Raw genomic sequence first — 16,737 nt, 5'->3', positions numbered from 1 at the left:
CAAGGATAGGATATGTTTGATAATGAATGATCATTTAGCATTATGACCAATTATAATTGACAGCTGTTTTCGGGATAGAGAGTAAAGATGTGTTTTACACTCAGTGTCTTAGATTAGAGCAAAATAGCAAGTCCCTCAATTATGGTTTTTATACTATTGTAAAAGAATAAGGAAAAATTTTAATTTGTTTAGGTATGTGCTTATTTATTTATTCAGGGACAGGGTCTTACTGTGCTGCCTCGCCTGGTGTCAAGTCCAGGGCTCAAGCCATCCTCCTCGCTAAGTCCTCTGAGCACTGGGAACTATAGAGTGTACTCCAATATCAGACTGAATATATTCAGAGCAAATCTGTACACGCTGTCCCGCCTTAGCCCTCGAGCAGAACATTCACTGGTCTTTTAAAAGTCCCTTAATCACCTCAGTAAGACACCATGAGTCTGATTTCATCTTCACTAGACTCCAATGTTAGTCACATTATAAAGTGTTGTAATTGAGACTTAATATTCAACTGGCACCATTTGTGCAGAAACGGGAGTCCTTGTGTTACCCATCTCCCAGGGTTCACCTGCTCTGAGTCTGAAGTATGTGGGAAACCAAAGATGAGAATATACTTTTGTAGCCCAGGATCCGAGAGTGGGAAAAGCACCACCTGTGAAGACAGCAAAATTAGTGCATGCTATCCTTCAGTAAATAGAATCAATGAATGATTTTGCTTGCATCTAAGCTTTAGGTTGAAAGATTTTTAATTTCAACTTGATTGTGTAGTCGGTTTGCTTTCTTTTCTCTAATTCCGATAACTTTGCTGTATGTAAAAAATGATTTCAGCCGGGCGTGGTGGTGCACGCCTTTAATCCCAGTACTCGGGAGGCAGAGGTAGGAGGATCGCTGTGAGTTCGAGGCCACCCTGAGACTACATAGTGAATTCCAGGTCAGCCTGGGCCAGAGTAAGACCCTACCTCAAAAAAATCAAAAACAGAAAGTGATCTCTTTGGTTTATCTTAAGTAAAACATGGCACCCTTCTTGGCTACTGTGCGTTCACGATATGTCCTTGCCCCTGAAGTCAGTAACTAATCTTAGCAGCTCTTGAGAGGAGAGCAGATGGACACACTGACATTCCAGGCCATTTCTCTGTTTATCCCGTGCTTTTCTCTCAGCTAGAGATTGGAAACACCTTTACTGTGTTCATTGCTGTTCTTTTCCTTTCTTTCCTTCTTCTTTTTTTTTTTTTTTTTTTCCTCAAGGTAATGAGAGGGAGTCAGGTAGCTTTGTTAGATAGTTTAGGGTGAGTGGGCCCCAAAAGTAAAGGCAGGAATGTCTGTCCTTGCAGTCTCCACTTTGCTAGAGATGAAAGAGGCTGGCTTATCTTGTCTCTTGCCTAAAGGAGTTCCCTAGATAAAAACACTTGTGGGGCCGAGCTCTCCCTACATGGCCCATTCATCACTCCTGAGCCTCCAGGCTCTAGAGAGGGGGGAAGAACCCTCTTGGCCCCTCTCTCCCCACTCCTGCCCCTTCCACATGGCAGGAGCTTGCTGTACTTTCTTTTTCCCCTAAATCTCTTCATGTTTCTTCCATGTTTTCCACGTGGGCTCTCAGACCACGTGGATGTATCAATTTTTCTTCCCTTGGTATTGCACTTTCCTACATAAATATAATAATTTAAAAATATTTTATTGGGTTGAGAAATGGCTTAGTGGTTAAGGCGCTTGCCTGCAAAGCTAAAGGACCCAGGTTTGATTCCCCAGGATCCATGTAAAGCCAGATGCACAAGTTGGTGCATGAGTCTGGAGTTTGTTTGCAGTGGCTGGAGTTCTTATTCTCTGGTGTTCTTATTCTTTCTATCTGCCTCTCTCTCATTCTCTTTCAAATAAATAAATAAATATTTTTAAAGTAAAAATATTTTAAAATATATTGTACTATTCATTTACTTATTAGAGAAAAGAGGGAGGAGGAGAGGGAGGGAGGGAGAGAGAGAGAGAGAATGGGCACATCAGGGCCTCCTGCCACTGCAAACAAACTCCAGACGCAAATGCTACCTTTACATCTGGTTTACATGGGTACTGGGGAATTGAACCTAGGTCCTTAGGCTTTGTAGGCTAGTGCGTCACCTGCTAAGCCATCTCTCCAGCCCAATAAACCAATATTATAATAATTTGATAAGTATCTTTCTCAGTTTGATTTGCTTAATTCTCTGGTTAAATACACATATGAACTCAGAGTTTGGGGTTCAAGAACTTTCCTAGACTCCCCACAGACCCCCATATCAGTATCTAGCCCAGACAAACCTGGAATATACTATCTAGTACTAGGCTGACCTCAAACTCCTGGCGATCTTCCTACCTCCCAAGTGCTGGGATTACTATGCCCAGCTGTTTACTGCTTCTCCTCAGGCTGAAGAGAAGTCAGGTGTCTTCTCATTGCTCACCCACATCCTTCCTTGAGACTGGGTCTCTCCCTCCTACAGTCCATCAGCAAACAAGCAATTTTCTGGTCTCAGCCCTATGGGCTGAAGTTACGGAAGTGTGTGAACATGCCCAGCTTCCTTTACATAGGTTCTGAGGAGTCAAACTTGGCAATATCTGGCCTGAGAGGCACTCACACTGAAGGAGCTTGCAATCTAACCTACGGATCCATTTCCTCAACTAGAAGCATCTGATATTTTTTTAAAGAAATCCTTATTTGTGTGTGTGCTTGTGTGGTGTGTGCACATGTGCGTGGGCGTCAGGGCTGCAAATGAATGCCAGAGGCTTTGGGGCACCTTTTTTTGTATTTTGTTTTTAATTATGAGAGAGAGAGCATGAGAGAGAGAGACAGACAGAATGGGTACTCCAGGGCTTCCAGCCACTGCAGTCGAACTCCAGATGCATGCGCCACTCTGTGTGCATGTGCAACCTTGTGAGCTTGTGTCACCTTGTGTGTCTGGCTTACTTGGGGTCTAGAGAGTCAAACATGGGTCCTTAGGCTTCTCAGGCAAGCGCCTTAACCACTAAGCCATCTCTCCAGTCCCTTGTACCCACTTTTTTGCATCTGGTTTTCTGTGCATGCCTTTGCAAGCAAGAGCTTTTAATCGCTGAGTCACCTCTCCAGGACCATAAGATCATGGCATGTGTGTAAAGGTCACACTGAGCACTTGAAAGAAGACTGGGCTTGTCAACAGTCCAGCGTGGGTGGGAGAATGGCTCACAGGGTCCCCCCATCACTACTCCCTGAGGAACTGCGGACAGTGTTTGCTGGAGCCAAAGCAGTGTAGCCACTTGTAAGTTACCATGCTCTGGTAAATAGCCCCCCGCCCCATGTGCTCACTGGACACACACTCACGCACCAGAGGACGTTGAAGAAGAAGGGAGACTCATTGGGAAGAGGAAAAGAGGGTCATGAGGATAATAAATTGCCAGTAAAAACACTTGCTGTTCTTTTTAAAAATATTTTTTTATTTATTTGAGAGCAAAGGGAGAGAGAGAATGGATGTGCCAGGGCCTCTGGCCAGGGGAAATGAACTCCAGTTCATGTGCCACTTTGTGCATCTGGCTTTATGTGTTGTGATGGATAAGTTGTTGTCAACTTGATCTGTTTAGTAATCCACAGACATCCCTTTTGGGTAGATCTCTGAGGTTGCTTCCAGGAAGGACTAACTGAAAGAGGAAGTCCTTCCCCCAGGGTGAGCCCTTCCCCCTGAGCGGGCGGCCCCTCTCAGAGGGGGACTTTATATAAGGAAGCTCTGGGGAAACAGAGCCCCTTCCTTCCACCTGGCTGCCGGAGCTGCTCGCTGCCTTCCAGCGTGGATTGAAGACCAGTGTCAATTGAAGACCCGCATGGATCCACGTGGATTGAACCCCAGCTCCTCAGGACGCCTCCAGGCCTTCAGTGCCAGATTGGGACTGCTGAGGCATCTGGCCACATGGACTGAGCAGCTGCTGGGTTCCTTGATTCTCAGGCCTGCAACTGCTATTGGACTGCTTTAAGCTAATCTAGGAAATTCCCTTTTAATATAACTCATTCTTTTGGTTCTGTTCCTCTTATACAACCCTGACTTATACGTGTGGGTACTGGAGCATTGAACCTGGACTGTCAGGCATTTTAATAAAGTGTCTTTAACCACCTATCAAGCCACCTCCCCTGCCTAATGAAAACATTTTTCAAAAAGGAAAACATTAAAATTGCCAAGGTTTCCAGAAATACAATCGTGATTAAAAAAAAAAAAAACAACCAAACAGAAGGGATTCACATGATAATCATGCTCACAGAAGCCACTATCAACTTGTAGGACAGCAAAAACCTTGCAAAGAAATAATTTTGGTAGAGACACCAGGTTCATGGCAAGCCTTTGACGTTCTTTTTTTTTTTTTAATTAAATTAGTTAGAATACATTGTGTTTGTTTTATCTTGGGTGCAAAGGGCTTTCTATTGGACTGTGATATGAGACGTGCTTAGTGATCCTGTAGAAGGGCAAAGGGCGCCGTGCTTCTGCCCCTATCCTCCGAGGGCCTTTCTCAGTGGGAGTATCCACGACCACTGTGCACTCGTGAGTACGTTAGTGGGCTCATGTGGAGGACAATGCATCAGACTACACCTTACCACCTTGAAGCTCTTACATTCTTTCCACCCCTTTTTCCACAATATTGAGCCTTAGAGAGTTTGTGATAATTCCCTTTTAGTGTTGAGCTCTCAGCAGTCTCTGATTTGTGTCTCCTCAGAGTCTGCTGACATCTTCCTGGAGAAGGTTCTCAAGGCTACCGATGAGAGCCGCACTGGCTTCTATGTGCCTGATTCTATTATTTTAAAGTACGTATGACACAAGTTATCACTAAATTGCCCAGGCTGTTTATGAATTCCTGATTTTAAGTGATGTCCCTGCTTAAGCCTCTCAAGTAGCTGGTTCTACAAGGCCATCAAGCAAGATTCCTAAGTTTAAATTTCAAAGTCCTATTAGGTGCTATGACTTTGATGTGTCAGGAGCCACCACTGAAGTTCTCATGATGCCTCGGGCTTTGGAAATCAACTAGAATGCTTTTGTGGTAGTCTAAGCAAGAGATGAGGACAAGAATGGAGAGTTAGAGGATGAGTTAAGAGACATTTCTGGGGCTAGAGAGAGGGCTTAGTGGTTAAGGTGCATGCCTGCAAAACCTAAGGACCCAGGTTCTATTCTCTAGGTCCCACGTAAGCCAGATGCACATGGAGACATATGTATCTGGAGTTCATTTGCAGTGGCTAGAGGCCCCGGCATGCCCATTCTCCCTCTCTCCCTCTCTCTATCTCTAATAAATAAATATAAATAAAATATTTTTTAAAAAGAGGACGAAAAAGTATCAGGCATGGCGATGCATGCCTTTAATCTCAGCACTCAGGAGGCAGAGGTAAGGATAGTTGTGAGTTCTAGGCCACCCTGAGACTACATAGTGAATTCCAGGGCAGCATGGACTAGAGTGGTACTCTACCTCAAAAAACCAAAACAAAAAGGAAAAGGAAAAAAAGGAGAGATTTACCAGGTAAGGTGGGAAGTGTTAATGACTGCACAGAGGAGGTGGAAAGCCGGGTTGACAGGAATGAGTCTGAGTTTTATGGTCATATAGCTTAAGTAGAGGAAAGGGAAAGGAAGACAGGGAAGGGAAAGAGGAGATGAGCAGAGAGGAGTAGAGAAAACGGGAGGAGAGGAGAGGGAAAAGATGTCAATTGGAAGGAACATCTCAGACAGGTAATAACAATGCTCCTCATTTTGTGTCCTAATATATGGTCTATTTTAGAGAATGTTCCATGTGCTGCTGAAAAGAATGTATATTCTGCAGCCTTTGGATGAAATGTCCTGTATATATCTGTTAAGTCCATTCCTTCTATGACCTCATTTAGTCCAGATGCCTTTCTGTTTATTTTTTCCCGGGATGACCTGTCAATTGATGAGAGTGGGGTGTTAAAGTCACCCATCACCACTGTGTTTGGTGTTATCTGTGACCTTAGTTCTAATAGTGTTTGTTTGACAAATTTGGGAGCCCCCATGTTAGGTGCATATATGTTTAGGATTGTAATGTCCTCCTGTTGGAGTGTGCCCTTAATCAATATAAAGTGACCTTCCTTATCTTTCTTGACTAACGTCGGACTAAAATCTACCCTGTCCGATATTAGGATAGCAACCCCTGCTTGTTTTCTAGGCCCATTTGCTTGAAACACCGTCTTCCAACCTTTCACCCTAAGGTAATGTCTATCCTTTGTAGAAAGGTGAGTTTCTTGGAGACAACAAATTGTAGGATCCTGCTTTTTAACCCAGTCTGCGAATCTATGTCTTTTCGTTGGGGCACAATGCTCCTCATTTTGAGGCTGGTGGTCTGCTTGGATAAAAAGCAAAAGGGAGCCAGGTGTGGTGACACATGCCTTGAATCCCAACACTCAGTAGGCAGAGTTAGGAGGATCGATGTGAGTCTGAGGCCAGCCTGAGCCTACATAGTGAATTCCAGGACAGCTTGGGCTAGAGTGGGACCCTACCTTATAAAGGGGGTGGGGGTGGTGGTAAAAGAAAGGCACAGTCCCATCAAGAAAATAAGGCCTTTCCTCTTTAGCATACACTTTACTCAGCAATTTAACAAATCATGCTTTGCTTGAATTATTCGTTGTAAGCCGGAATGATGCAAACCTGAAACCCTAGCTTTGGACCTAGGCAAAGTCTCTGGGGTTCCACTTCAGCCCCTCCAGCTGGGCTGTCCTCATCTCAGGGAAAACTCCATCCTGAGCCAGCAGCTCTCTACAGTACCCCACGTTCTGAATCTCCAAAATCCTGGAGTCTCCACTGCAACCTCATGGCTCCATCAGGCCTCCATACAAGGACTTCAAAACCCTGACTTACATTGCCCAGTGGCGATTTCCAAAAAAAAAAAAGTGTGGCAAATCCAATGACTCCCTCTTTCCTGCATCTATTAAACATCCATGATATAAGGTAATCTTCCAAATTTGTTAATACAAAGGGGAATAAAGCTGACTTTGAAGGGCAGGAACACTCCTTTATCATTATTTCTACTATCCCAATGTAGAACACGTGGCCTAATCCCAGTGGTGGAACTCTATCAAGCTATGTAGCTAAAGCAGGCTGCAGTCTCTGGGCAAAACATTTCATCTTTCTGTGCCATACCTGTTTACTGACATCACTGTATTTCTTCTTCTTTTTTTTTTTTTTTTTTTTTGGTTTTTTGATTTTTCGAGGTAGGGTCTCACTCTGGCTCAGGCTGACCTGGAATTCACTATGTAGTCTCAGGGTGGCCTTGAACTCTTGGCGATCCTCCTACCTCTGCCTCCCGAGTGCTGGGATTAAAGGCGTGCGCCACCACGCCTGGCTTGTATTTCTTCTAAATCTAACCCTGCTCAAGTTTCTCAGGGCTTGGAGGAACACAGCAGCCTTTCACACAAGCTCCCCTGTCCTCACAAAGTTCTTTCTAGCCTCAGAGGCCAAGCCTACACAGTCCACAGTTCATTCTGCATTTAGGGCTTTCAACTCTCATAACAATGGTCCATTCATGGGGCTGGAGAGATCGCTCAGTGGTTATTAAGGCGCTGCCTGAAAAGTCTAATGATCCAGGTTCAATTCCCCAGTACCCACATGAAGCCAGATGTACAAAGTGGTACATGTATCTGGAGTTTGTTTGCAGTGGCTGGAGGCCCTGGCACACCCAATCTATCTCTTATAAATAAATAAATAAATTTTTCCAAAAATTGCCCATTCAAACTCTACTCACAGCACTGCAAGGCATCTCTTATAGTCCAAGGTTCTTCCCACAAGCAGTTCCAAAAGGCCAAAAGCCACACAGTCAGGTTTCAGGTTTTCTTTTGGGAGCTGCTGCTAAACTGTATGTGTGTGTGACCAGTGATTAAGTCTGGGCCAGCTATTTCTGCACTCTATACCCTAACCCCCCTCTCTCTAAGCGGGGCTACAGTGGACCCCAAAGACGTGGTATTGAGAGAGCTGAGAGAACACGTGAAGGCCTTACAGATGGGGTTCAACACATTTTCCAGTGCTGTGAAATATGAAGGAAAGACCAAGAACCATGTGGTGTAAGAGAAGAAAAGGCCGGGGGAAAGTTCACAGAAGTCAGCCTTCAGGCTCCCATCTTCCCAGGTGACCTGGGGCTCAGGCTAGAAATTCCACCTTGCAGATCAGTCCCGTGGCAGGTCAGGACTGTGAGCTGCACCCCCTGGGCTCCAAGACCACAGCTCTGGCATGTTCCACCTGCATTCCCTAGAGGAGGAGAGGGAGGGGGAGGGTAAAGAGAGGGAGAGGAGATAGGGAAGAGGAGGAGGAGGTAGGGAAGAGGAGAAAGAGGACAAGGGAAAGGTGAGAAGGGAAGAGAAAGAGGAGAAGGGGAGGAGTTGGAGAAGGAGGAGTAAGAGGAGGAGGAGGGAAAAGAGGGATAAGGGAGAGGAGGAAGAGGAGGAGGAGAATGGGGACGGTATAGGGGAGGAGGTGGTGCTGGAGGAGGCGTTGCCAGGACCCAGCTCCTGGGAACATTTTGGTTGCAAGATGAGCAGGTCTAGTGTCTTTTGGAACCGCCAAGCTGGAGCTGCAGCCGGAGTTCCGCGGGGCCGGGCGAAGGCTGCTCCAGGCCGAGACCCCCGCGCGGGCGCCCAGGGAGCGGCGGGCGCAGGCGGGGAGCGCGGGGCGCTGGGTCTCCACGGCGGTCCTGGAGGCCGCCTTCCTGGGGCTGGTGAGCGCCGGGCGGGCGCGGCTCCCCTTGCAGGCGGGCGGAGCGGGACGGGCCTCCAGGCTGGAGGCACCGCCGACCCACAGTGGAGCCCGCGTGCATGCGCCCGTGGGCCTGGGTCTGTTTGTCACATGGGAAATGCAAACAGCCCTAACCTCGAAGGTGACAGTGAACTGAAACTGACGACCCTGACTTGATCCTCCAACAAGGATGGAGATATGGAAGGGGCGCCCAGGGGGCGGGGTGGTGGCTCACCTGCGCCCTCCACAATCCACCCACTGAGGCTGAAAATGACTTCACGGATAAGCCCCTGGGTTGGGTTGGGGCTGTGTGGGGAGGGTCCTCTTCCTGGTGTCCTGACCACATTTAGCCAACTGCTAGCGTTGGCAGGTGGGAAACAGACCCTTCTGATCACACTGGTGGTTAAGTGTTAGTTAGCAAGCCTCGCGTGTGGTGGGTGGTAGTGTGTGCCAGTAATGCCTGCACAATCCTGGTTAAATCAGTCTGCAGATGCTGGGTTCCTGCCTCTAGTGTATCAGACTGCCAGAAAAGAAGTACTAAGTACCGGCTAAACTTGGAGTGTTAGAAGGATGAATTTTTTTCGATAAGAGTCACTTCTGGACACTTGGCACCTCCAGAGAGTTTTACCAAACCGGTCATTGGTTTTTATTGTGTGTGTGTGTGAGTGTGTGTGTGATTTTTAGATAGGGTGTCACGATGTCGTTCAGATTTGTTTTGAACATGTGCCTCCCAAGAGCTGGAGTTACAGGCCTGAGCCATGCCTGGTGGGTTTCTTAGGACACTTGTTTGTGGGCGGGATGGGAAGGAGAGCCCCTCTCTGCGCTCCGGATTTGCAAGCACTGTGACCTCACGAAGGAATTTGAGTATACCTGAAACTCTCTGGCCTGGCCACACTGTGTTCCTCCATCCTGGGTTCCCGCAGTAGGGACAAGGGGTCGACCTCAGAAATATGCATTTACAGCCAGTGACTTGGATGTGCAGGTGACTGGAATCTTTTTTTCTTTAAGGGGCCGATGGATTTTCACTGAAAATGAACTGCAATCTTGGTTCTTATTAGCATATTGTACAGACAGCATTTTTTTGTGAAAGTCATTTTGTACATGTGTTTGTAATATTAGTTTAAGAAAGCTTTACAATTTGTGCTCTTCATTTGGGATTTCATTGAAAAACTCGGTTTAACAACATTGGAATAGTTATCTCCAGCATATTATATAGGTGTAGTTCAGAAAAAGGACTCTATGTTTCCAGAAGCATTGCCATTTTAACATAGAACAATAATAATAATTTGATGCTTGAATGATTGTTTTTTTCGAGGTAGGGCCTCACTCTAGTTCAGGCTGATCTGGAATTCACTATGCAATCTCAGGCTGGCCTCAAACCCACAGTGATCCTCCTACCTCTACTTCCTTAGTGCTGGGATTAAAGGTGCGCGCCAACACACTGGGCCAAGAAATTGATATTTTGCCATCTAAATTCCAGTGTTATTTATGCACAGTTTATACTTAAAGTACAAGAAAATATTTGGAGGATGGTTTTGATACATCACATTAATTGTTAATGCGGTTAATACCCTTTAAGGTGTTTTTCAGAACCTAAATAGAATTGGAACCGAAAGTCAGACATATTAAACACATTTTAAAAGCTGAGAGACATAAAAAGCAGAAAATCATAGGAGTAACATTCCTCTGGAAATAGTAGTGTCACTGTACATTTTTCCTGTTTGAATTAAAGTAAGCTCCAACATTGCATTGCAATTTCTCCTCCCAATTTTTTAAATAGGGAAAAAAACCTACCACATAAATAGAGTTATTTTATTGATTGCAAGTTAAAAGATCTCACCTTTTTAAATCTTAGGGAATGAGCATTGCTTTACTGGGACCCACATTTCAAGATTTGGCAAGAAATGTGAACCAAAACATCAGCAGTCTTTCTGTAATTTTTGTGGGCCGTGCGTCTGGATTTTTATGCGGCAGTATGCTGGGTGGAGTTCTTTTGGACTATATGAATCACTTTTTGCTTTTGGGTAAGTAAACAGTGACTTTTGCTCTTTTGTGACTGTCAGTGAATTTGCAACTTGGCTCAGAAAAGGTGTATCCTGGGCTGGAGGATGGCTTAGCAGTTAAGATGTTTGCAAAGCCAAAGGACCCAGGTTCAATTCCCCAGGACCCATGTTAGCCAGATGCATAAGGGGGCGCACTGTCTAGAGTTCGCTTGCAGTTTGCAGTGGCTGGAGGCCCTGGCATGTGCCCATTCTCTCTCTCTCTCTCCCCCCTTCTTTCTCTGTGAAATAAATAAAAATAATATTTTTTTAAAAAGGTGTATCGTGTTGGGCACAGTAGCACACGCCTTTAATCCCAGCACTCTGGAGGCAGAGGTAGGAGTGAGTCTGAGGCCACCCTGAGACTACATAGTAAATTCCAGGTCAGCCTGGGCCAGAGTGAGACCCTACCTCAGAAAAAAACAAACAAACACTAATAAGTAAATAAATAAAACCATACCCTCTAGAATGACTCTCAACCCAAAGGGCAGTGGGTCAGTGTCCATGGTTCCTATCTCACCTTGGCAGCTGCAGGGAACCTATCTATACTTGGCCATCTGGGAACTGCATTAGCCCTCCGGCGTGTGTGCTGGCAAGCCTGAGTCTTACCAACTTTCACTGTCATGTGTGCTCCACCCCAGGCTCACCCATGGTGGCCATAAAGTTCTGCTTATCTGAGTGTAGGGCGGGGCTTCTGGGGCCCCAGGACAGTGTCTGGAATCTGGCCCTGCTCTGTGGACTCTGGAGTGAACAGGAAGGGGCAGGGAATGGTGGGGGAACTGAGGTAAACTACATTTTGTATCTGTCGTTACATGTCAGTGATGTGCCCACGATCTGGAAACGATGGCAATTATCACACTTTATTCAACAAATTGACATGACATGATAAAGAAAATTTAGGTTCCTGTGCTGAAACTCCTCTGAAGGCAAGGTGAATGCTTTGTTGCTGATGAATAAGTAAATCATAACCATTTCTTCCAAAATGAGTTGAAAAATGTTTCTCTGGTATTTCCTTCCCTTTTACCCTCCAATGCACTTATTTAGTAAAGTGTGACTGCAATCGAAGTGATGGATAAGTTTACTTTCAACCTGACTGCATCTGGAATGGCCTGCAGGCAGATCTCTGGGAATGTCTGGGAGAACTTCTAGAATAATCCATTGGGGTGGGGAGAGTCACCCTAACTCCAGTGGCACCATTCATGGGCTGGAGTCTCAGACAGAGTAAAAAAGAAAAGGTGCACTGACAGCAAGCAGACAAAGTGAGAATGGGCACACTAGGGTACCTCCCACTGTAAATGAACTCCAGACTCATGCAGCATTTTGTGCATCTGGCTTGACATGGGTACTGGGGAATTGAACCAAGGCCATTAGGTTTTGCAAACAAATGCCTTTAACCACTGAGCAATCTCCCTAGCCCCAACCCCTTCTTTGTTTTTTAAAAATTTTTTTTGTTTTATTTTTATTTATTTATTTTGAGAGCAACAGAGAGAGAGAGAGAGAATGGGCACGCCAGAGCCTCCAGACACTACAATTGAACTCCAGACGCGTGCGCCCCCTTGTGCATCTGGCTACCGTGGGTCCTGGGGAATCGAGCCTCAAACCGGGGTCCTTAGGCTTCATAGGCAAGCACTTAACCTCTAAGCTATCTCTCCAGCCCCCAAACCCTTCCTTCTTAAGTGGCTTTTGTTAGTTATGCAGTTACAGGAATGATATTGATTTGTTTTTGCATTTTCATATTACTACTTCATACATAAAAATCTTTTGTCTAGGTATGGTGGCACACGCCTTTAACCCTAACATGCAAGAAGGAGGCAGAGGTAGGAGGATCACTGTGAGTTTGAGGCCAGCCTGAGACTACATAGTGAATTCCAGGTCAGCCTGGGCTAGAGACCCTACCCTGAAAAACTAAAAGAGCAAATAATAATTTTGAGCCTATATCCTTGGCTATAAAACCTCCCTTTTGTAAAATTTTCTAGTTTGATTACTAGCAGTATCGAATTATACTCATGTCATAGCAATTTATATTTCATAATTATAATAATTAAATATTATGACTGTTTTAAAAGACTTTATAACTTATAGAAGACTTAAATAAAATTATCACTCCTGACTTCAACTGTCATCTCCTCGTTTTTAACTGGCTCTCCATCAACGTTATTGGAAAGTTTCTATGATGTTGCCTTGACCCAGGGCCCTAATGAATATTTATTTGTTTTATTTTATTTATTTACTTATTTATTTGAGAGAGAGAGAGAGAGAGAGGGTGAACCAGGGCTTCCAGCCACTGCAAACGAACTCCAGACACATGTGTCACCATGTGCATCTGGCTAACGTGGATCCTGGGGAATTGAACTCTGGCTTACATGGGTCCTTCGGCTTTGCAGGCAAGTGCCTTAACCACTAAGCCATCGCTCCATCCATGAATATTTATTTTGATAGCTGTCTTGATTACTTGTCTTCTCAGGGCTGTCAATGGTGGCCATAACAGCTGCTCTTTACCTCATTCCTTTCTGCAAGACAGCAGTGGTCCTGGTTGCCGCGATGTCTGTCTTTGGCGTCTCCATTGCCGTGGTGGATACAGGTCGGTGGGTTCCTCAGTCCGTCTCCGGGATGGGAGACGCGAGCGCTGAGAAGGGTGGTGCGGGTGAGGTCACTCTGTCATCTCCCTTGCTCGTGACACAGCAGGACTCTCTGAGTTAGCGCTGGCATCACGCAGGCAGAACCACACTCCTAGCAGCTACTCTTCTAGACAATTAAGGATTGGTTTCTTTGAACATCTAACCAGGAGGGATTTTGTTTTATAAAAAATTGTTGATTTGGGCTGGAGAGATGGCTTAGTGGTTAAGCGCTTGCCTGTGAAGCCTAAGGACCCCGGTTCGAGGCTCAGTTCCCCAGGTCCCACGTTAGCCAGATGCACAAGGGGGCGCACGCGTCTGGAGTTCGTTTGCAGAGGCTGGAAGCCCTGGCGCGCCCATTCTCTCTCTCTCCCTCTATCTGTCTTTCTCTATGTGTCTGTCGCTCTCAAATAAATAAATAAATAAATTTTAAAAAATTGTTGATTTGATTTGTAGTATCCAAACGAGGGACCCCCTTTCTGTGATTACAGGGCAGGAGAGTGGGCTTTCATCTGGTGGTAGAACCTGATCATTTGGAATTTGAGGAAATGATAGTTTGAGACCACAGGACACGGTTGAAATTACTATTATGCTACAAAAGCACAGAAGCCAATATTTGATTTAAAGTGCACTCCAGGTTCTCCATCTGATAAAAAAATTTTGCCTAGCAAATACATGTGTACGTAAATATATGTGCATCTTTCCAAATAATTCAATATTTTCAAATTTATACATATTCCTATTTGAAATACTTTCAAGTAGGGCTAGGACTAGAATTCAGTTGGTCATGTCAGCCTAGCATGCTCAAAGCCCCGATTTGGGTCTCCAGCACTGTATCAACTGGGCACAGGCCTATAATCCCCGCACTCTAGAGGTATGAGCAGGAAGAGCAGAAGTTGAAGGTTATCCTCGGCTACATAGTGATTTCACGGCCAGTCTAGTATACATGAAACATTTTCTCAACATTATTACTCCCCAATGCTAATGTGTCAAACTTTTTAAAATTTTATTTAAATTTTTGAATTTTATTTATTTATTTATTTGAAACAGAAAGAGGGAGATAGAGAGAGAATGGGCACACCAGGGCCTCCAGCTGCTGCAAATGAACTCCAGATGTGTGTGCCGCTTTATGCATCTGGCTTATGCAGGTCCTGGGGAATTGAACCTGGGTCCTTTGGCCATCTCTCCAGCCATAATAGAGATGATTCTTCTTTTTCTTCTTCCCCTCCTCCTCCTCTTCCTCCTCCTCCTTCTTTTTCTTTTTTTTGAGGTAGGGTCTCACTCTAGCCCAGACTGACCTGAACTTCACTATGTAATCTCAGAGTGGCCTTGAACTTATGGTGATCCTCCTACCTCAGCTTCCCAAGTGCTGGGATTAAAAGTGTGCACCACCACGCTCAGCTAATGTGTAAAATTCTACATATGGAGATGAGATGTCAGAGCTCTCTGGTGATAGTGAGCTCCAGTTCCTTAATCACAGAATGACTGCTGCAGTCTATTAACATAGAACATCTCAAACTTCCTGCTGCATGATGCAGACTTTTCCTTCTTTTTATAGCAATGTAGAGTTGTTACTGAGTAACCATGTTTAATTTGAATCATTCTCCCATTCACTGGTAGGTGGGAACGTCCTCATCTTGGCTCTTTGGGGAGACAGAGGAGCCCCACACATGCAGGCCTTGCACTTCAGTTTTGCCTTGGGTGCCTTTCTGGCTCCCCTGCTGGCTAAACTGGCATGGGGTACCACAGCGCCTGCAGGAAACCACACAGAGCCCGGCTGGCACCCTGGAGCCCTGAACTCATCCTCAGAAGCCCACCCTCGCTCTCTGTTTGGAGTTCCCGACGACATGAACTTAGTGTGGGCCTACGCCTCCATCGGCACCTACATTTTAGCAGTTTCTGTCTTTCTGTTTGCTCTGTTGTGTAAGAAGAGCTCAAGGCAGACAAAATCCACAGTATCTGCCCAGGGGTCTCGACGAGCTCAACATCACAAGGCCCTTCTCTGCCTCCTTTTTGTCTTCTTCTTCTTTTACGTCGGGGCTGAGAATACATATGGCTCTTACATATTCTCCTTTGCCACCACCCACGTTGGCATGGAAGAAAGCGAAGCGGCCGGGTTGAATTCTATCTTCTGGGGCACCTTTGCCGCCTGCAGGGGCCTGGCCATCTTTTTTGTCAAATGTTTACAGCCTGGAACCATGATTGTGCTGAGCAACATTGGCAGCCTGGTCTCATCATTATTTCTGGTGCTTTTTGACAAGAGCCCGCTTTGTCTCTGGATCGCAACTTCAGTGTATGGAGCCTCGATGGCCACCACCTTTCCCAGTGGGGTTTCCTGGATCGAGCAGTACATGACCCTCAGCGGGAAGTCTACAGCATTCTTTGTAATTGGTGCCTCCCTGGGAGACATGGCTATTCCTGCAGTCATTGGGATTCTTCAAGGACAATACCCGGATTTGCCAGTAGTTCTGTACACATGTCTGGTGTCCGCAGTGTTCACTGCTGTCTTATTTCCTGTGATGTATAAACTCGCTACCTTGCCTCTGGATCACCAGAGAACAGGAAAAAGAAAGAGTGAGGACCAGAAAGCCTTGCTTTCTAGCTCTGAGCCCAATGACTGTGAAGAAGAGAATGAAGGGGAGGATGCAGGAACCTGGAATGGAATGGATTTTGAAGCAGTTGAAGTGAATGACCCAGGGAGGCACTCTGTAATAGAGACAAAGACAGAGATTTCCATGGAACCTATAGCCGAGAGCTCTAAGCAATTCTCAAGTCCCTTGATGTCTGCGGCCTCTCCAGCTAAGAGTGGCAATTCCCCTGTGAATCTCCAGGACAGATGGGACTAACTAAGATAGATCACTCAGTGACCTCATCACCACCACTCCCAAAGAAGCCAAGGCACAGCTTTCACATGTTTTTAGTATTTTCTAGGAATCAAAGTTTCTCCTTTGTTTACAGCAATGGCTAAACATTTTTGGAAAGTTCTGCGATTCTCAGAGTCTTCCATAATGTATCAAGTAGGATGTAATTATGAGATGTTTATCAGATAGGAGGCTTATTAGGAAGTATTTTTATCATCTCTGCCATTCAAGGCATGCCAGAAAGGCATTTGTTTTCTGACATATAAACACCACAGAGCCGGGCGTGGTGGCACATGCCTTTAATCCCAGTGCTCGGGAGGCAGAGGTAGAAGGATCGAGGCCACCCTGAGACTACATGGTGAATTCCAGGTCAGCCTGGGCCAGAATGAGATCCTACCTCAAGAAAACAATAAATAAATAAATAAAAATAAACACCACAGAGATATAGAATTGATTTACTGAGTATGTGCCCAGGTATGTCTTCTCCCAGAAAACTTAGAAAGTAATTTCATGAAATGAATATTTG

At 45.5% G+C, this 16,737-nt stretch overlaps 1 protein-coding gene across 2 annotated transcripts; it reads left to right on the top strand.

The window, feature by feature from the left end:
• Positions 1 to 8,600: 8,600 nt before the first annotated feature.
• On the top strand, positions 8,601 to 16,486 carry LOC101614784 (sodium-dependent glucose transporter 1C-like). 2 transcript variants are annotated; one of them, XM_004660679.2, is made up of 4 exons: positions 8,601 to 8,679; positions 10,552 to 10,720; positions 13,200 to 13,316; positions 14,971 to 16,486. In XM_004660679.2, exons 2-4 carry the CDS (start codon positions 10,555 to 10,557, stop codon positions 16,194 to 16,196), a joined length of 1,509 nt encoding a protein of 502 aa, XP_004660736.2. In that variant the 5' UTR covers positions 8,601 to 8,679; positions 10,552 to 10,554; the 3' UTR covers positions 16,197 to 16,486. The 2 variants fall into 2 exon arrangements, with proteins under 2 accessions (XP_004660736.2, XP_045010906.1); XM_045154971.1 differs by lacking the exon at positions 8,601 to 8,679 and adding an exon at positions 9,551 to 9,678.
• Positions 16,487 to 16,737: the final 251 nt, after the last annotated feature.

Source organism: Jaculus jaculus, chromosome 7 (assembly GCF_020740685.1).
Source record: "Jaculus jaculus isolate mJacJac1 chromosome 7, mJacJac1.mat.Y.cur, whole genome shotgun sequence".
In the NCBI taxonomy this organism is placed as follows: Eukaryota; Metazoa; Chordata; class Mammalia; order Rodentia; family Dipodidae; genus Jaculus; species Jaculus jaculus.
Note: the sequence above shows the minus strand (reverse complement) of the source record. Positions and strands in the feature narration are given on the sequence as shown.